Source organism: Neopsephotus bourkii, unplaced genomic scaffold, assembly GCF_033783945.1.
Source record: "Neopsephotus bourkii isolate Nb327-2 ecotype Australia unplaced genomic scaffold, CSIRO-AGI_Nbou_v1 NB_1526, whole genome shotgun sequence".
NCBI classification, from domain to species: domain Eukaryota; kingdom Metazoa; phylum Chordata; class Aves; order Psittaciformes; family Psittacidae; genus Neopsephotus; species Neopsephotus bourkii.
In genome coordinates this window covers 5,748,682-5,769,797 of record NW_026902002.1, presented here as the reverse complement: position 1 = coordinate 5,769,797, position 21,116 = coordinate 5,748,682, and the positions used below count along the sequence as shown (strand labels likewise).

Here is a 21,116-nt window from a genome sequence, read left to right as displayed (position 1 = left end):
AATTTTTGTTTTTAACCATTCGAAATGTATTTGTATTTCCAAAATCAGACACGAATTGTACTTAGAAATCTATTAAAACACTCTGTAGGGACAACAGTGTCATTTCTCTTTTTAGATCTGTGTGCTGTGCAGCGATGCGGGATGTCAGGAGGGTTTGTTGGGTTTTTTACTTTAAGTGCGGCAGCCTCTAGTGTTAGGTATTAATTACTGTACCCCTTTTTCGCGGTCTCGGCCCGTTCTCTCCCCTCAGGACCTGAGCCACCGTTTCGCCGCCCGCGCGCGCGTCCCCCGCGGCGGAAGCGTCCCTGGCAACAGAAAGTTGACAGTGCTGGGCTCAGCAACCGCGCTCTGTGCTCCCTCCCCTCCGGCGCGGCGGAAGTGACGTCCGGGCGGGCGCAGCGGTGTTGCGGGAGCATCCGAGGCGAAGCCATGGGCAGGAAGGAGAGGGGTGAGCGGCGCAGGCCGGGGTTGGGGTGGGATCGGGGCCGTGCTGGGTGCCGCGGGCCGTGTCACAGCTCCGGTTTCGCTTGCAGAGAAGAAGAAGTGTAAGAAGCGCCATTGCGATGAGGACGAAGACAATGAAGATGAAGCTCTCGGCAAGGAGTCGCAGGAGGCAGTGCCGTCCGCGGCGGGGAAGCAGGTGGAGGACAGCGGCACGAAGCTGGACGAGTACGGGGCCAAGGACTACAGGCATCTGATGCCCCTGAAGGCTGACCACGCCTCGCGTCCGCTCTGGGTGGTACGTATGGCCCTGTTCTCTCACCCCGTCTCGCCTCCCCGCAGAGGTGGCGGCTGTGGCCGTTGAGGGCGGCCGCGCAGTTAGGTGCGCGGCGGGCGGGCGGTTGGTTGGCCGTGCTGCTGCAGGTGGGGTTTTTTCTCTCCCACCCCCCAGTGAAGGCGGTGGGACCGCGGCCCAGGCCGTCCTGCAGAGCAAGCCCCGCTCTCGGGTGCGGTGGAGACGCCAAGAAAGGATGGGTTGGTTGTGTGCGCGGGTGTAGAGGGCGAGCGTCAGGGTTTGGCCTGGGCAGCGCCCTAGGAGCGGGGTTTGCTCTGGTTCAGGTGTGAGGCAGCGCCTGGTCAGCCCGGGAGCCCCAGAGCGGCGGCCATCCTGCGCGGGGCTCGGGGGGCTGCGGCTGCGCCATGTACCGACAGAGCGGTGAGTGCCTTAGGCCAGTTGCTTTTGTGTGTGAGGTAAAACGGCTTTATGGAAGTGGCTGCGTTGGCTGATGGCACGAGTGGGGTCTGTTGTTGCGGTGACACAGCAACGGGGACTTTTAGGTTGAAATGAAGCAGACTTAAGACAGGCTGGTCTCACCATCTGTAAACGGTACCGTTTGTTTCTTCTGCCCCAAAAAGGGACATTGATAAACTTATCCAAGGCTCTTGTCAGTAGTGCAAACATATAGAGCAGAGGTGGTTGTGTTGGCAGTGTCTGCAGGGCACTCTTCCTGAATGCTGTGTTTCCAAGTGCTGTTTTTCCGTGCATTCCATGTAAAATGAGTGAGGAGCTTTACAAAACTGGTTTAGGGGAGCATGGCTAAAAGCTTGCCTCTGCTCAAGCAGTTTGCTTAGTATTAAAGAAGAGCTGAAATACCCCCATGTTAGTCTGGAAAAGCTTAATTGATCTGGGAGTGGTTTATTAGTGCTATGGAAGAGACATGGACAAATCGATGTCTGAATTCTTTCAGAAGACAAAATCTGCATGTTCCTGTGTCTCCCTCTTCTTATGACTTTTCTGTTAGGGCAGACACATTTTTGTGAAACCCTATGACTTGTTACTACCTAAATAGTGGACTGTCTCTGTATTACAGTGGCTGCTGTGTAGGAAATTCCTGATCCTGTTTAGCTAATACAGTTGTGCCTTAAGTGTTTCTCTTTATTTCTGCAGGCTCCTGATGGCCATATTTTTCTTGAAGCCTTCTCTCCACTGTACAAATACGCACAGGATTTTTTGGTTGCCATTGCCGAGCCTGTGTGCAGACCAGCCCACATTCATGAGTACAAGCTGACTGCTTACTCACTGTATGCTGCTGTTAGTGTTGGGCTGCAGACAAGCGACATAATAGAGTATTTACAAAAACTGAGCAAGACGGGTGTCCCAGATGGAATAATTCAGTTTATCAAGGTAAGACTGTTTTATTAGCACTGGAAGTATATCTGCTGTTACTAGTGACATCTCTTCCTGCTGCCTCTGCTTAGTTGATTTTATTTTGTTTTTAATTATTCTGTTTCAAGATGTCATGGTTTAGCCCCAGCCAGCAGTCACTTGCTCACTCCCCGACCTGGGTGGGATGGGGAGGAAACTCTGAAGATGGTTTTGAAGACAGGTTGAGATAAGAACAGTTTAATAATTGAAATGAAGTACAATATAATAATAGTAGAAACAATAGCAATAGTAAGGAATTAGAAGAAGAGAGAAAGAGAAATGAAAATTCAGAAAACACAAGTGATGCACAACACAATTGCTCACTACCCACCGACCAGTACCCAGCCCAACCCCAGCAGTGGTCTGCCCCTTGCGAGCATCGCCCCCCAGTTTATACACTGGGCATGACATGCTCTGTGGTATGGAATACCCCTTTGGCTAGTTTGAGTCAGGTGTCTTGTCTCTGCTCCTCCCAGCTTCTTGTGCCCTTCCTCACTGGCAGAGCACGAGACTGATCAGAGTAAGCATTACTTAGCAACAACTAAAATGTCAGTGTGTTATCAGCATTGTTCTCAGACTAAAGCCAAAACACAGCACTGCACCAGATACTAGGAAGAATACTAACTCTATCCCTGCCAAAACCAGGATACGAGAACAGAGGCTTTACCTTATTGTTTGCCTTTAATAGTGTATTGCTGCACATGTGATTTTTACAGTATATTCTGTGTGGGCTTTATGCCTTTTTCAAAAATAAAAAATATCTGCAAGCATATCCAGACTTTCAGCCAGTAGGAATTGTAGTGGGGAAAGTTTCCTCAGATTTGCTCTGGAAGAAGACGGTGACTGTGAATATCTGGAATAGCCAGACAGAATAAAATAGAACAGAGTGTACCTTATCCTGCAAGTATGCTCTTGCAAGTCTTGGAGGCTGACGGAATTGGCTATAAAAACTGAGTATCTGTGACCGATGTGCATGAGATGATGCATGCATCTTCTGAAAATTCCTTTCTAGGCTTCTTCTGTAAGCAATACGACCTTGCAAGTAAATGTGCTGTGATACTGTGCTTCCCCACAAAGACCTAAACTGTTTTCCAGCACTCGGTCTCAAACACAGAATTGCTTTTCTGCCTATTCCTAATGACTGCTTTTGTTTGTTTCTAGCTGTGTACTGTCAGTTATGGGAAGGTGAAGCTGGTACTGAAGCATAACAGGTGAGTGGCTGCTTCTGTAACTGCTGTGGCAGAGGAAGACTCCAGTGCATGCCTGAGTGGACTCAATAGCTGTTGAGTCTTATGGCTCACTACGTGGAGCATCTGTCAATACAAGATCACTTCAGTTGTTGGAAGTATTTAATATGTTAGTCAATGAGTTCAGTTTGGCTGTCCTGAGATACTCCTGCTTGTCATTACATTTTTGAAAGTATGTTGCAAATGTGATATATGAGCTTGTATCATTACTGCTTGGACTTGCAATACATTCTTAATGTTCCTTCCAAATTTCCATGTGCCTGGTCAGACAAGTTTTTCCACATCTGTTCTTAAGTCTTGTATATTCTGATTCGTAATCCATTGTTTGGCAGGCTGAGAGATCAATTGGCAAGAGATGTATGCTTTTTGCTGGGTTGAATCTGGCTTGTTTTGAACCTAGAAGATAAAGTTGGAAGGATCCTTGTTCAGCTTGAGGTCAGCTTGTTTAGACCTAACCAGTTTTATCTCGACCTGTGATTCTGCATTCGGCAGAGGGAAAAGAAGGAGATGGGAAAACCACAAAGTCTACAACTGTCCCTTGCCTGTGTTTTCTCTTTCTCCTTTTATTTCTTTTGCCAAGTCCTCTGTTATCTGACAGCCGTGGGTAACCTCTGGGACTGCAACCTAATGCTCTGCTTGTGCTGCTGCTCTTTTGAAGCTGCTGCTTTCGATAGAGCTAACACAAATACTACTAGCAGGCTTTTGTTCTCTTCCTGGGTGTTTCTGAGAAGAAGATACTCATGTCACTTAAGGCTTAGCTTGGCTCATATTTTAAGTGGGATCTCCAGCCAGCAGGGTTACTGATGAATCTTCAGGGAGAGACACAATTTCAGGAGGCACTAATTTAAATTTTGGATGGTTTGGGGGGTTTTTGGACTTTTTTGGGTCCTATGGGCAGGACTTCAAAATGCCACATCCAGTGTTTTCACAGCCTCGCCTCAGTTCAGTCCCAAAAAAATGGACTTATGTCACATGTCACAAATAATCTTTCTCTAGGCAGTTCTGCTGGAGTTTTCCCACTTGTGTTAGGAAACATCTGAGCAAGCTGGATAACTGCAGAGTACATGATGCTTTTGGTGAGGCATTTTTGATTGCCATGATTCCTTTGGTTTTAAGTTACCAGCCCAAGATTGTCTACTTGAGAGTGCATGTGGGATAGTTAGATATTTAAGCATCTGTGCCACTCTTCCTGTAAGTTGATTAGTTCATAAAATTGATTTTCTTTGTTCTTTCATTTTAGGTATTTTGTGGAAAGTACCTTCCCTGATGTTATTCAGCAGCTTCTCCAAGACCCAGTAATTAAAGAATGTCGCCTAAGAATGAAGACTGATGCTGACGATGATGAAACAGAGTTCCTTACAGAGACATTCACCAGTAAATCAGCGGTATGTTTGGGCATGTTTTACAATTACTGAATGAACAGTAGATAAATTGTTGAGTAGTTTGGGATGGTTGTTGTTTTGTTTGCTTTATTGTCAGTTGCTTTTGGTTCTGTCAGCGATGATCTATGCCTCCTTATTGAGCCCACATTTGGGGGGTGTTAGTCTAACGAAACTCTTGGTGAAAATCTTGTCCATTTCAGATTGCCAAATCCAAAGAAGTTGGCTTGGGTCCATCAACTTCACAGGAAACAGATGCTCAGAATAAGCCAGATGTCCCAGCTGACTTATTTGAGTTTTATGAACAGATGGACAAAGATGAGGAGGAGGAGGAGGAAACACAGACAGTGTCTGTTGAAGTCAAGCAGGTATGAGTATTTTAGTTTCTGCATTTGTAGCGTTGGGGAATGAGCGTGGGACTTGCCAGTAAATAAGCACAAGAACTTCATGTACTTGATTTGATAGGGCAGATCACTGGAAGTCATTGACATTCCTTTTACCTTCCTAAATCTTAGAATCTTCCCTTTCTGTAGAGAGGGTGGTAGGGAATCTTTCCTTCCCAGCCCACAAGGCTTAGGGCTCACAGGCCAGAAAAAAGCTCCAGAGTCTAATCATAGAATAGTTTGGGTTGGAAGGGGCCTTCAAAGGTCATCTAGGCCAACCCCCAAGTAAGGGGGGTTCCCATCATGCACAGCTTAGTGTTGCTTTGTGCAAGACAGGCAAGGATTCAATGGAGAGCAAATCTGCTGTTCGCTTCAGAGCATTCTTTTTTTTTTGCCCTCCCTTCCCTCCCTGTTTCTGTTCTGTGACTCATGTTTGCAGAAGAAACTCTTGAGGTTCTCATTTCATAGCTTAAGAAGGGAGCTGGAGGTTGGAGCACAGCCCTGGCTTGTCCTGCAGAGCTTTTGTGGGATTTCTCAAGTTGTTTTTGGATTCCTTAGTGGGGAAAACAGGAATTTTAAAACCAGGTAACTTAGTAGCTACTTTGTTTATTTTAAAACACCCAAACCAACACTGTCTTGGTGATTGAATCACCCTGTTGCTGTGTGGAATAAGTGAATTACCGGGGCATGGACAATTTCCAGGTAACAGATGTGCAGCTTTGGTAGGTCCTTTGTAACACAGAACCTTTTGTGTCCGTTCCTGAGAAATGCTGCAGGACTTCAGAGTGTAGTTTAGTCACTGTGAATAAAACAACACATCTGAGACTAATGCATCATGTTCTTAGTCTGCCTAAACAGCCGTCTCTTGATATGGAGTGTTATTTAAATGCTTGAGGGGTAAGGGTGATCACAGTGTTTTCTGAATGAACTTTAACTCTTGCAGACTTCATGAGCATGAAAAATAAATGTAACTTCACATGGTACTAGGTCATCTGGTTGGGTTTTAAAAAAAGTTACTTCAGACGCAGAGAACTTACCTAAAGCTTTGTTTCCTCTTCAGGAGATGATTGAAGAACTTCAGAAGCGTTGTATCCATTTGGATTACCCCTTGCTGGCAGAATATGATTTCAGAAATGATTCTGTGAATCCTGATATTAATATAGATCTGAAACCTACAGCTGTGCTCAGGCCCTATCAAGAGAAAAGCCTAAGGAAGATGTTTGGAAATGGGCGAGCCAGATCTGGTGTTATTGTTTTGCCTTGTGGTAAGTTTGAGTTGGGATTTAGGGGTTTTGTTCTTTATTTACCTGTAGTAAAGGAACTTCCAGATACGACAGCTGCTGGGATTTCAAACAGTCGTAGTTGGTGGATTCTGGGGCTGTGGTGAGGGAGAGCTTGGTTAACAGAGCTGCCAGGTGTCTGCTCAACAGTGCTGTCAGGACCCCTGTAGTTACTGAAGAACTGATACGTGGTTGTGATAGCTTCAGGCTACCATTTGTGCTTTTGCTGTTCCCTCTACATCAGTTCTGCCTATCCTCCAGTGAAGTGTAAAGTTGCTGGTACTGGAAACCTTTTTTCTTTTGTTGGGAATAGAGAGACTGAGGGGGACTGGGACTGCAAATATGGCATAAGAGGGGTGCAAGGAAGAAAACTTGTGTGCACAGTTTGTGGGCAAGGGGAGCTTAAGAAAGAAGTGAGGAACATGCAGATTGGGACAACCTATGGGAAGCAATGGGAAAGGGAGGGAACTCAAAACTGCATGCCAGTGCCCTTGGTATCATGGGTGGAGGAAGCACATGGGAGGGAGGGCTTGAGAGAGCGTAGAAGGGGAGCTGAAAGAAGTGTGAAGGAATAGTGGAAAGATATAAGGACTTGCTATGTGGGGGGAATACTCATGGGAGCGGGGGGGGAGCAGGGATAGGGGGGATCACCCCTAGGGGTAACTTTTTGTAGCCACATGGAATTTAACATGCTTTTGAAATTAAGAAAGCATTAAAATGATTGTTTCTAATAGGCAAAGCCATTGTTTACAGTGATTCTTTTGAGAAAATATAGTTAAATGTCTAGTAGACAATCCCGTAGAAGTGAATACTCCATTTCTTTAAAACTGTTATAGTAAAGAAACAATGAAGAATTTGTCCTTACATGATTTCATATCCTCTCGCAGTTTTCCTTTGCTCTTCCCCCCCCCCCGTACTGCAGTGATGTCTGAGAGATGACTAATGAATATCACTCTCCTTCCCTGCAGGTGCTGGCAAGTCTTTAGTTGGAGTGACAGCTGCATGTACTGTTCGCAAGCGGTGTCTGGTCCTTTGTAATTCTGCAGTGTCTGTAGAGCAGTGGAAAGCCCAGTTCAAGATGTGGTCCACCATTGATGACAGTCAGATATGTCGGTTCACTTCCGATGCCAAGGACAAGCCCATTGGCTGCTCAGTTGCTATCAGCACATATTCCATGTTGGGGCATACGACAAAAAGATCCTGGGAAGCAGAAAGAGTAATGGAGTGGCTTAAAAGTCAGGAGTGGGGCCTTATGATACTTGATGAAGTACATACTATCCCTGGTAAGGAAATGGTGTGCAAATCTGCTGTTTTAGAAGTGATGTTTTTTTGCTGTCTTACTCATGATTAATATAGTGTGTAAACCTGTGGCTTAGGGTTGCGAGACAGCTAAACTGCCTTGTTCTAGCTTCTCTTTTGTTTTTCCCTTAATACTGCACAGTGTAGGTGACCATGACTTTTCTGAAACCCTTCAAATAAGACACTGTATTTTTCTATAATGGCAGTGTAAAATACAGGTGCCTAACCCTTTTGTGTAGGTTGATAAAATGCTCTTACAGTACCCAAATTACATTTGTGTAATTTTGCTGTAGACGAATTTGAACAGGAGAGGAATTCTTCTGCAGTCTTTTCTTTTGAGATGTGGTGGCACTGTAGGATAGCTTTTAATATCTATTTCTCTCAATAAAATATGAGTAGCCATAGCAATTATTGTCCAGAAATAGCTGCTGTATTTGATACTACTCTGTAATTGAGATCTGTACTATTGAAAAGCAATAATGTAGTATTAGAGCATCTGTGGAATAATCCTGGTTAAAAATACCATCCAGGGTTTTGTTAGCTGCTCTAGCTTGTTCTCCTGATTGCATTTGAATATACAGTTTGGATTTCAGAAGCAGACCTTGATGATTAGCTGCCCTTTTATCACAGCAACATGCTGCTGCCACTGTTCTTTTGCTTTTGTTCTTACTTGGTTTTGTAAAACTTAAGGTACAGAATATCCTCTGTGATCTCTGTCCATGCTGAATTCTGCAGTAATACTGCCGTATATACTACAGGTCCTGAATGTGGCAGTCCTTGCGTCATGGTTCTTCCTGTGAAATCCGTATGACCTAAAACTAGCCGTGTAACCCCTGGATATATTAATTTTGTTTCTGGAAATGGGAAATAATAAAGATGCCAGGAAGTTTACTGAGGTTTTCAGAGTACACTGAAGCTGCAGTCAGTGTGCAGTTTTGCTGTAACGCAGATTTGTTAGAAGTGTATGTGAGACAAGGTTAAATTTCCCAGCCCTGTTCTTGACTTGTGTTCAGGAGTTGACGAAAATATTCTTTTAAATTGCAGGGTTTGTCTTCCAAATCCATTCAGGAAAGTAAACCGAAAATTTATTTTGCATTTTTTAGCAAAGATGTTCAGACGTGTGCTCACTATTGTGCAAGCTCATTGTAAACTGGGGCTGACAGCTACTCTCGTCAGAGAAGATGATAAAATTGTTGACCTCAACTTTCTGATTGGACCAAAGCTCTATGAAGCCAACTGGATGGAGCTGCAGAACAATGGCTACATTGCTAAAGTCCAGTGTGCTGAGGTGAAGCTCTGCTTTTTGGTACTACTAGTGTTTTTTTAATATGGTTATTTTTTAAGAAGATGTATAAAATTGCAAGTATTTAACTGGGATAAACAGGACTCCTTATGACTTCTCATGTACTTTGTCACTCAGGCAAAGCTGTTGCTAGTCAATATGAACATGCGGCAAATTCAGTAGCCATGCATTCTTCAGAGTGACTTAAGCACACTCTGTTTGCCAGTATTGTGGTGCTTGATCAGCCATCTCCAAGTCAGTGTTTGGAAATGTGGACAGTGCTTGCAGTGTTGTAGGCCTAGTTTGGTGCAGTTGACATTCGTGTTGCCTGGCTTGACTTGATATCAAGGGGAGGATAGCAGAAAGTTTAAAAGACGTAAGAAAATACGTGCTTATTTCAAGCCTGAATGCATGAGGCTGAAAATTGACATAGGACTGGATCTTACTATTTCTTTCCAGTATAATGGAACCTCTGTTCTCTCTCGCATATGGATGAGAGAAAAATCTGGTATCACAGAAGTGGAAACCTTTCACACAGGCGCATCAGAATATTAAAGAAACCTTTCTGGGTCAAACTAAAGGTGTGACTTAATACAGCATTTCTGACAGACGTCAAGGAAGATACTTAGGGAAGGGTATAAAACAAGGGCAGACATATCTGTTACTTCTCCTGATACTTCTCCGAGTCCTCAATCACTGGTGAGCTGTTTTGGCTATTGTGTAGTCACCAGTGAGTTTCTTTTTCATTAATTTTTCCAGAGCCCCATTGAATGGAAGTAAAGTTTTAGCAGTTACAGCATACTATGGTAGGCTATTGTAACTTAAATGTGGTTTGGGGGTTTCTTTTTTTGCTGGCTTTTTCAGTTGTGTGCATTTGGGTTTTGTTTGTTTGGCAGTGGTTGTTGCTGGTTGTGGGTTTTTTGTTAGTGGTGTTTGGGGTTTTTTTAAACCTGTGTTTCTAGTTTCGTGTAATTCTTCCCAGGTCCAGTATTGGAATAAAAGATGCAGGTGCAGGTCAGCTGTTCTCCTTTTGTACAAACTGGAGTTGTAGAACAAAAAAACCCCACAACTATTTTTAAGTAATAGAATGCAAGTAAAGAGCATCTAGAAAGTAAGCAGGTTGAAGGGGGAGTAATCGGTTTGCAAACTCAAATTAGATTGTTTAGGCACTTTGGTTGATTCTGCCTTAGGGGCATGATTCTTCTGGGTCACTGAACTACCCTTTAGACATCGAAAAGTGAAGCATGGGCTACCTTTGTTCTGAATGACGTGAAAATTCTGCAAGTTTATATTCTTTAGGTCAGTGTTTTTAAGTAACATTTGATAGGGCTACTGAAAGCAGAGAAGCAGCTGTTAAAATCAAGGGCATTCCTTTGTGAAAAGTATATATATAAGAAAAGGTTGGTAAATTTGTTCTGCAGTGAAGACTAAATGTGTCTCTTAGCTTTCAGAATATGGATTAAAATCTTTATGGTAAAAAACTGACTGCTGTGACAGGCAGATTACACAGACAGTTCAATCCCTTAATTATTGCTCTGTAAAAAGCATTCAGTAAAATTAAGTATGAAACATAAAGGAAATATCTTCCAGTCTTGTTCCAATCCTGCTGCCTATTTCTGTCACTGATCCCACTGCCAAAGCATTTTGCAAGGCCAGAATATTAATGAGGTTAAACATTTTGGCTGTGCCAGGGGCTACCCCAACCTGTAGCTTTCATTTTGGTACACAAATTTCTGTGTTAAGATGTGGCTTGTGCTATCCAGAAAGCTGTAATGCATTGTCATCCCCCCAATATCTTTTCAGTTCCCACTGGAGTAAAATAAATAACAGAGGGTTACTCTATGTGTATCCGTGTGTGTTTTCTCTGATTCTAGGTTTGGTGCCCAATGACACCTGAATTTTATAGGGAATACGTAGCTATCAAAACAAAGAAACGGAAACTACTCTACACCATGAACCCAAATAAATTCAGAGCCTGTGAGTTCCTGATTAAGTTTCATGAGCGACGGAATGATAAAATCATCGTATTTTCTGACAATGTCTTTGCACTGAAGGAGTATGCAGTCAGACTTGGGAAGTAAGTGTTCACAAGCAGCGATTAAACTGTTGTTTTCCAGGGTGCGTCTCCTCAGGTTCTCAAAAGGTCTTAACCTTGTCAGGAAAACCTAGAGACAGGCTTTTTGGGGTCTGCGCTGTACCAGTGCATTGCCTAGAACTAGTGTAATTGTTTAATAAATGAAAGGTTATTGCTCCCATTAGCTCCTCAGCCAACTTAAATGACTTTAATGCAAGTGCAGTTATGGAAGGTTTTACAGATAAAGTTTACTGACGGGTCAGCATCAGTGTATTCATCAGGTTTGGAGAGAGATGATCAGAGAGATTATTTGTTAGAATCAGGTATAGAGCAATTACTGGGGAAAATAAGCACAGAAGCTGGCCTCATCCTTTTTTTTGACAAGCTGTGGGGTCTTTCGACTGCGTATGATTTCATGTCTAGGAATTTCAGCAGTACCACAAACAAGTGTTACGCTTAGCAAGATCCATGATCAGTTTTGACTAGTTTCAGCCATATTGTGCTGGCTTGCTGTGACATCAAATAGCAAACAGAGCTTGCTGTATAGTGCTGGATGAATTCCAGCACCCGTGGTTGCTTTCATCATTTTTTTTAATCTGTCTGGACAGAGATTAGCTGTAATGATGCCTCTGGAATGTCTCTAGCAGTGTTCAGTGCACCGCACAAAAAGCCTTTAGCAAGAGCGGTGTTGGGAGGGAGTGCTTGCAAAGTAGTTAACTGGAGCAGATGCTGTAAAAGCATACCAGGAAAACCTGTTAAATACTTTTCACTTCCTTGAGTGAATTCTTTGTTCCTCACATCATTTGTGGAGCTCCAGGTTACACTGCTGTGGGTGCTGGAAATGAAGGAGGCTTGCAGTGCTGGATGCAAGTGAGGGAGTCTTTTAACCAGAGGATTTTCCAGCATAATTTGAGCATGCTGAAACACAGAGAACTGTTAGTTTGGTAGAAATTACATGTGTAAGGAGGAGAGAGCAGCCCAGTAGGTATGGTGGTAGTGGCTGAGGCTCTCTGCTTTACTTGTGCTGGCCCAGCAGGAGCACAGTTCCCACTGAACTTCCCATGACCTGATTGAAGTACATAGGTTGGGTGGCTCCCAGGTGGAGGGAGAGACTATGGCCATCATCTGGCTATCTCTGTTGGCTCTTCCCTTAACTGCTCTTTCCCTTGGTACTGTCAGGGAAAGATCATGCATGCACATGGCAGGAATTATTTTTACTACAATTTTGGGGGCCACAGAATTCAAATGTGCTTAGCCATATTTTACTCTGTCATGAACCTGTCCAGTGTAGTATAGCTCATATACTGACTGTTTTTGTCTGGTGTTATTAATATGTTTAAATCAGTTTCTGAAGGACTATGCCTCTGTGGTTTTGACAGGTATGTCAGTTGGAGAGGGATTTATCTTTGCAAATTCCTCAAATGTCTTGTAGTGAGGAAAAAATGTGATTTAAAAAAATAAATTAAAGTCAGCCTGGCGTTGGATGTTCTTGAATGAATAGTTGTCAGGTAGGAGCTAAGTGCATTAAAATGGAGGATTGATAGTCAGGAGTTCTGGGTTATTCTGTCCATAAGTAAAAAATGTGTTTGAACCCCTTCTGGTGGCTTTAAGAAACAGAAGGCTCACAAATGCTTTAGTTTCAGTTTAAATCTTCTGTATAAGTTTTGGGGTTTTAAAATCATCACAATTTAAATGTTAAATAAAAATTTAAATAAGGCTTAAGATATTAGTGAATGCTAAAAATTGAATAGTAATGGTATTATTTCAGAGTTCACTTGTTTGCCACTTTCGTTTTTTAGCTGCATTTTCCTAAAGATCTAGTTAAATACACTAAATAGAAGAATTAATAAAAATGACTAGGATCACGTGGTAAAATGAAAGCTAGAATAAAGTTTGTAGTAAAGAAAGCAAGAGGAGCGAGTGCACCCAAATCAGTTGATAAGAATAGAAAACCTTAGTACTGTGCAGTGCATGTTTATGTTCAGCTGCCACCCATATATGTGCAATAGTAAAAGTTAAATGCAACTTTTGATGTTGGTTCCTTATGTTAGAAATAATGTATGGAAGTGTCAACAAAACAAATTGTAGGCCTTGATTCCTGTTATTTGGAGATGTCTGTTATTAATGAGCATTTGGAAGCATAGTGCCACAGCTGAAGCAGCAGTGGCTATGGACACATGCACTCCTCTCATTTTTTATGTGGGTTTTGCCATTTTTAGCCTGTTGTGGTTTTTTTTTTTTTTTTTTTTTGTTTGTTTTTGTTTTTTTTTTTTTTAAACAAAAACAGCCCTGCTTCAGCTGGAAGAAAACAGCCAGGCTCTAGAGAGAACCTTGTGACATACATAGTAGCCCAGGTTACTCATGAAGTCTATGGGTGACTAAGTTTGTGTGAGCCTTCTGGACTGAGATATATTCCACAAGATTCATTGTCAAATGTTAGAAACCTTAGGTGAAATGCCACTGTGAGCTGCTTGTGGCCATGGAATGTTTGGAGCCTTGTTTTCATTTCAGTAGGTCCAGAAGGTATTAGAAGGGGCAAGAGGTCAGCTTCAAAAGCAAAAATAATTTTCCCAGAACAACATCGAGCAGCCAGCTTGTGACACTTGGCATATAATTGATCGAGAAGCCTGGATTTTCAAGAGTTTAAGTAGGAAGCAAAGGTTGCAGCTGTCAATGTGCTAACTCAGTAGATTTGAGGGAAAAAATGTCTTATTTTAACAGCTGCCTTCAGTCTTTCATGTGGGCTTAACGAGTGTATTCAGTCTGTTGATATAGAGCTTCATTGGTGCATGTAATTGCAAAACATTTGTAACTGTCGGAATTTATTTCTGGCAGCCTGCATTGCTGCAGAGGGTTCCACAAACACCTGGATTGCTGCCATAAGGAGCCAAATGAACTAAAAGTAATCTGTAACTGTAAAGTGCCAAAATCTGTTTTGTTTTTATATCGGTTCAAATGTATCCTGTGCTCCCTGCCATGGTATTGTAGTACCTCATAAAGAAAACTTGATTTGTGTATGTTCTGTTCCTTTCAGACCCTATATATATGGTCCCACTACACAGGGAGAAAGAATGCAAATTCTACAAAACTTCAAGCACAATCCAAAAATCAACACTATTTTCATTTCCAAGGTAAGTGAGGACACTGAGTGTGTCCCTGTACCTGTCCTCAGAGTGAACTTCATTTGAGAATTATACTTGCACATTGTGCATTTGATGTCTTTGTATCGCAGCTCACAGAGGTGTACTTTGCATTAAGGCTTTTTGATGATATGTAGGAATAAGATACTGCTCAGAGGCTGCTTCTCTGTTACAGGTAGGTGACACCTCCTTCGATCTGCCGGAAGCCAATGTTCTGATTCAGATTTCATCCCATGGTGGGTCTCGAAGACAGGAGGCTCAAAGGCTGGGGCGAGTGCTGAGAGCCAAAAAAGGTAAATGAGTGGTTGGTAAGGCTTCCAAAGGACAAAAAAAAAAAGCTTAAGAAAAACAAACTTCTTGTTCTTTGGTGGTTCTTTCACTTCTTCATTCCTTGACAATTTCCTCAACATGAAATCCTTTTAAAAAATCATGCTATTAAAGCAAGTCTCTAGAAGGCGCATTTTTCATATTGCAGATTACTTTCTTTTAAAAGTGGGATTTCGTTTCCAACTGGTTGTATTTTTGCAAAACATATCCAAGGAGCTTTTAATTTAGAAAATTGAGTCTTAATACACTTTCTGCTTAAGATCTGCAGACACTTATTTTATGTGCAGTTGGTGCTAGTTACAGCTGAGGCTTTGAAAATGCGTACAAAAGCCATGTTAGTTATTTAACAAAGTCTTACTGAAGCCTTGGACTTTAAAAGGGACCCCGATGCTGTTTGGAAAATAAATCTTAAAGGACTGTAAGTTTTAAAAGAACAAATTGGTACACAGCCTGGTATATCCCAGTCTTCAAATAGCCCTAGGAATTCTTATCAAATGATCTTTGTCTTGCCTTTTTTAATGCAAAACCACTGCAGACTCCAGTTTACACTGATAAAGCTTTTCCTTTGTCTTTCTTTGAGCTTTTTTAACATGTACTGTAGTCCTTGCTCTTGACTTTTTACTTCCTCTTTACCCAATAGACTGTAAAAAAAATCTTACCTTCCACCTTGTCTAGCATAATAAAGAAGCAGGTTCTTCTCAGAGCACCAGTGTAAGTGTGTGGGTCTACATTTCCTTTTCTGTTTTTAACTTTTTACCCCTTCTCAAGTTATTAAGAACAAGGGTAGGAATTACCACGCTGTGCGCTTGGTCAGCTTATGTAAGGTCTGGGTGGAGCTAAGCTTTGCAAATTGTTTTTGTGGAGAGACAGCTTGTTTTCAGTATTCAGTCCTTTGTTGTTCTTTGCTGCAGTATTCCAAATAGAAGTACTTACTTCGTGTCTTTGTCTCCTAGGCATGGTTGCAGAGGAATACAATGCATTTTTTTATTCTCTTGTATCCCAAGACACTCAGGAAATGGCATATTCAACAAAACGACAACGGTTTCTTGTAGATCAAGGTTATAGCTTTAAGGTAATTTGTCCCCTCTATTTATTGTATTTGTGGCCTGGGAATGTAACTCGCATATTCTTTCATGTTAGTACTAGGTCAAATACTTGAGAATTCCAGTTGTGGAATGTATTCATGAAAGTTGCTCACAAGCAGGAACCTTTCCAGTATTGCTTTATTCATCTATATTACTGTGGGGGTAGATACAAGCAGCTTAGTACAGCTTCTGGGAAGGTAAGTATTCATACTTCAAACCAAGCACCTGCTGGGGAGTGGACTGTTACTTGCATGGTTGGTTTATATTTATGCTGTGCAGTTGTCCATCTTTGCAGGCCTCCTCTTACACCTTATCATACTGGTTGTGCATAAAGCATTGTTGATAAAGTGTTCATGTCACAGTTGCCAGCAGTAATTCAGAAAACTTCCAAAACATCACAAGTAATATCCAAAGAACTCCAATCTCAGACCAGTTTTTCAGTATTGGGAGAAAATATTTTTCTTTGTGGCTAAAGAGAGCATACAGTAGACAGGATTCAGCCATCCTGCATTCATACATCTGACTGTGGTTAGATGTCTGAAGAGTCTAGCAGCGCATTCCAAAAGAAAGTTTTTTGGGGTCTTGGTGCACAAGATTAGTATGTAGATAATTTCCACAATGCTGTCCAGAGCCTGCAGTGCTACAGAAAATCAGGCAGGATGGAGACACGTTGATACAGTGGCTCTGTTAGCAGAAACTCTTCTGGCTGGTAGAGGTCTTCAGACTGTGCTTATTTCCACCAACAGCTGGACCTTCCTCTTGTAATTTTTCTCTGCATGGAATGAAGTGTATCACCTAAGAGATGTCAGAATTAACTGCAGGAAAATACTCTTACTGGAGAGTAGTGATCTTCCTGCTACAATTAAAACATACTCCTGGAAACAGAATATTTTCAGTATTGACAAAGTAACAGAGCCATGACTTGAAAGGCAGAAGTTTCCCCCTAAAATCCCTTTTGTAAAGGACTGAATGCTGTATCATTTCTCCAGAATTCCTTGAAAATTGGTCACCCCTTGTACTTGGTTTGTTATATATCTGTGTCATCTTCTAAACATAAAATATCATTCTACCAAGCCTCCCTATTTTACAGATTTCATGGTGCATCTCATTTAATTTTCTTTTAGTCCATGGGCTGCTCTGTATGCTCATCTATTGGGTTGTTAAAGGCAACAGAGTGTCATGGTAATTCTTGCTTTTAGGTAAATTATTCTTTTGCAAAACTGGAATTTACATTTCCAACTAGAAGCCTTCCCAATAAGGAATAATGCTGAGAAAAAGAAGAGCTCTAAGGCTCCCTGTCTGCCTTTAGGGAACAAGCTCAAGCTTATGACATTGGCAGAATGGTGCAAGGATTACACGAGGTGCAGTGGCAAGAAGCCTCTGCTGGATTGCACTTGAGTTTAGCTATGCAAGAACTTTGCCTCATGAAACAATGCAATACAGGATGTCCCTGTGGGTAAAACCTCTCTGAACTGCAGCTATGCTGAAGTAAATAATTACTCTCTAATCAGTGGCCTTTTAAAGAGAGCTTTGAGGGTATCCTTACACTGAAACAGGCACATCACAGTCTTCAAAACATGGTTTTGCTTTGTAGTGAATGTATTTTGACAGAACTGTAGATCAGTACTAAGCTGCAGCTAATTACAGCAAATGCATCTATGTGGCTATAGCCAAGAAGACTAGAAAAATCCCTTATATTTGAATGCCTTGGATTTTGGAGCTACTAAAGAGGTTAAAATAGAGGAATTTTATTTTGCAAGGAAGACCTAGGCAGGAGCTCTGGTGTAATGTGGGGGAAAAGCAGTGCAAGAGGCAGCTGAGTATCTGAAGCATCAGTTTAGCTGACCAGTACTGGGATGCTTTTATTTGCAGTGTAGGAACAAAATGTTAGAATATCTATTTTCTTCTGTTTGACAAACTTTAAACCTTAGTCATAGCTGGCATCAAAGAATAATAGAGCTGGAAGAAGTTTCCAAGAAACCACCTATACCAACATAGCCAGGATCAACTGTGTGTATGTCATTCCCAGCAGATGTTTGCCTTCTTATTCTTCCAAATACGGAGATTCTACCTTACCTTTAGGTGATCGTTTCAGTGCTGATGTTCACTCCTTCAGAATCTTTGTTCCTAAATTACTGAAAAATTGTTACCCTCTAAAAGGGTTTTTGCTTGTTTTCTAGGACCTGCTTTCTTCCTGCCATCTCTCAATAGCTCCATTTTACGCCATTCACCAAAAACAGGACTGGAATAATACTGCTTTGCTAAATCACATCTTTTTGTCTTTGCTTCTTAAATAGGAGCCTTGTCATTACAACTTCCTGCTTGGAGTTTGCTGCTAGTGGTTTTTTTCTGTTAACTAACCATAGTTTAGTTATTTACTGTATTGTGGTTTTATTTAGAGGCTTAATGTAGGATATGTTAAATTTTAAAGCAGTAGCATAACTCGTGTCTAAGAAATGGGGATGACTTTAAGCATAGCATCTGTTGAACAGCTTAAAAGAAATGGTGATGCAGTGGGAATTTTTTCCATTCTATGAATCACGTTAGCACAGTTTTGCAACCAGAATTGGAAACAGGCTGTTGCAATTTAAAATTGCTTTTTGTGACTCCTTTTTCTTTATTTTTTAGGTGATCATAGCACATGCCCTTCTGAATAAACAAGGGGACCATGTGTTCCTTTAGCCATATAATAGGACAGGCTGCTTCCCTGAATGGATTCTTAAATCTAGGACATTTCTCAGACATCCATTTTCAAATTACAAATTGCCATTGACAACAGCCCACAGCACTGATTATTTGTTCTAGGGTTTCATGTCTCTGTTTTTCAAAAACAGTACTTTGTGGCTAATGTGGATTTATTTTACCTTAACATGTTTTTATAATTTTTTATCAGTCTTTGTGATCAGATCCAGCCCAGATTACTAAGGTGATTAGTTTCTAATTGTATTGACTCGGGAAATAAGCTGGAAAAGGAAGATGAGGGGGGGAAATACTACATAACCAAGGGAAGTGGCTGAATTAGAATGGAGAATCTTCCTCAAAATCTGTACAAGTGGGAAAACAGATCCTGATGTATAAACGTGCTTACCATAACGTGTTTAACTGCTGGAAAAATTCTTGTGAAATTTTAAAAATACCTCTAATTAGGAAAGCAAACTGCCAATTGTAAAGCTTTATAACAGAAGCTTGAGAGCTTTTCAGATGTTCTGAGGCTTTTCAGCTAGTGAAGTGTACGGCACCAAATTGCCAGTAGATGGCATGTACCCTGCATGCAAGCTTATCAGATGAGTTACAAAAGAATTTCAGAGAACAAATCTGACAGCTAAATTATCTTGTGTAAGTACACGAACACTGAAAGGGTCCTTTTGCTCTGCTGCTGCCATGTTGCAAGTTGCTGCATTGTCTCTCAGCAGCTGTTCATACATCTCGATGTGTTAGTTTGTGGGTGGCTTTTTTTTTCTATATTCCTCAGTGTTTATTGCTGCAATTCTCAGTGTCTGGAAATCTAGTGAATTATTTTTCTTAAATATAAAGCACTAGTTCTTAAACTAGACAAATGTAGAGTCCACATCATGAAGCTGACCTTGCAGTAAGTTCACTGTGCATCTGAGCTGTATGTGCTTTGGCCAGGTTCTCGATCAAGCTGGTATAGACAGTGTTTGGCTGACATCCTCTGTCCAGAGCTTTTATTTTTCCTTTCTGTTTTTCTTCCAAAGATTTGTATTCTGCGTTTCCAGCTAGGCTATAAGAAGGGGGGTGGAGGGTGGTATATGTGTATGTACCCCACTTCGGAAGATTTTGTGTGTATCTCTGCTATTCATGTTGTTAAGCTGTTCAAACCATTAATAGAAGTTGAGGGCATTTCCAAGAGGATACAGAATCAGAAATTCTTTTCTTGTTTTGAATAGCTGACAGTGAGGAGGAAGATTTGTCACCTTGTACTATGGTCTATTTCTTAGGTAGTAACAAAGTTTGCAGGCATGGAAGAAGAACAACTTTCATTTTCAACCAAAGAAGAAGAGGAGCAGCTTCTGCAGAAAGTCTTGCAGGCATCTGACCTGGATGCTGAGGAGGAAGTAGTTGCTGGAGAATACGGTTCAAAGTCAACTCAGGTAATGAAGAATGCTTTGAAAAGTATGCCCACAGGTGTGGCAGAACTGGATGATTCCATTTTCATTCTAAATGTAATGCCATCATTGATGCTCTCGTATGTGGTAACTAATTTTTTTCGGGTTAATGTTTGCATAAATGGCATTGTGATGAAGTACATTAGGAATTCCCACTCTAAGGTATACTTATGGTGAGTGGCAGGCAGTGACTTTCTTTGTAGAAATTCTTAAAGAAAATTTGAAAGGCTTTTTGGCCTTACAGTTGCCAGGTGAACAGTGCTGCCCAGCAGCCAGTGGGCATTGGTAGGTTAGAGTGAGTATCTAATCACACATTGACATGTGGTTTTTTAACTCTTGCAGGTGTCACGTCGTATGGGCACAATGAGCTCTATGTCAGGAGCAGATGATACAGTTTACATGGAATACCATTCTTCACGGAGTAAGGCATCTGGAAATAAGCATATCCACCCGCTGTTCAAACGCTTCCGGAAATGATGTCCTTCAAGCATGCATTCAAACTGCGGATCAACACACTGGCTACCAGAACTAAGAATATGGACTAACGATTTCTTTTATATGCATCTATATAGGCACAACAAAACCTTACCACAGGAAAGATACTGTCCAGTGGCTGGATCCTGGTTATACTTGTTTGGTTTTCAGGGTAATTAATAGAATTTATTTTTATCAGCTGAAGATTCTTTTTCAGAAGAATTCTGGAAAACTAAGTTTTTACTGATGTTTGAATTATTATTTATCTGGCTATTGTGTCTGTTCAACAAAATATTGGCTTTTTAAATGCTAGTAAAAATCATTCATTTAGCTGAACAAATCCTGATAGGAGCACTTTACATAATATTTTTAAAACTAGGAGCTAATTTATACTTACTACTTAACCTGTCTTAAAATTCTAACAGATTGTTTGGAAATATTTTGAAGTTTGAAAACAAGGAGAAAGAGGGACTATGTCTCCAATGTAAACACAAGGACAACATTAGTAAATAAAATTAAATTCTGTGCTCCATTTATTTTTCTTTCAACTGTTGAGTTGTTGAGGTAAAAGCTGTTTCCTTTGTCTTTATATTATATTTATTAACCATGCAATAAAATTATTGTAACTGCTAAATAGCGCAGTATGACAGCAGAATTTACTGAATCAAAAAGTGGTTTGACATGTCATAAGGTGAGTTGGAAACAGAGGCTAAAGAAAAGATTCCCAGGTTTGGGTTTTTTTATTAATGAGCTTTGTGTATTTCTAGAATATTTGAGGAGAGGTGGTGGCTTGTGGCAGAACAGTTTTTAAATATCATCTGATTAGTATTATAATGGTTATGCTACTTGGTATGGTATTATGAAGTGGGGGTT

The 21,116-nt window shown here is 41.3% G+C and overlaps 1 protein-coding gene across 1 annotated transcript; it reads left to right on the top strand.

Moving 5' to 3' along the window:
• Positions 1-371: 371 nt before the first annotated feature.
• On the top strand, positions 372-20,877 carry ERCC3 (ERCC excision repair 3, TFIIH core complex helicase subunit). The gene is made up of 16 exons (XM_061370138.1): positions 372-376; positions 428-448; positions 534-739; positions 1,889-2,125; positions 3,308-3,357; positions 4,634-4,778; positions 4,976-5,140; positions 6,216-6,420; positions 7,404-7,718; positions 8,838-9,022; positions 10,891-11,093; positions 14,125-14,221; positions 14,406-14,523; positions 15,511-15,629; positions 19,602-19,754; positions 20,112-20,877. Exons 2-16 carry the CDS (start codon positions 430-432, stop codon positions 20,244-20,246), a joined length of 2,352 nt encoding a protein of 783 aa, XP_061226122.1. The 5' UTR covers positions 372-376; positions 428-429; the 3' UTR covers positions 20,247-20,877.
• Positions 20,878-21,116: the final 239 nt, after the last annotated feature.

Excerpts from the sequence above, each read along its gene's own strand:
- ERCC3 (XM_061370138.1), top strand. Across the intron at positions 11,094-14,124 it reads TATGCAGTCAGACTTGGGAA|ACCCTATATATATGGTCCCA; the intron begins GTAAGTGTTCAC and ends TGTTCCTTTCAG. Across the intron at positions 15,630-19,601 it reads ATCAAGGTTATAGCTTTAAG|GTAGTAACAAAGTTTGCAGG; the intron begins GTAATTTGTCCC and ends TCTATTTCTTAG.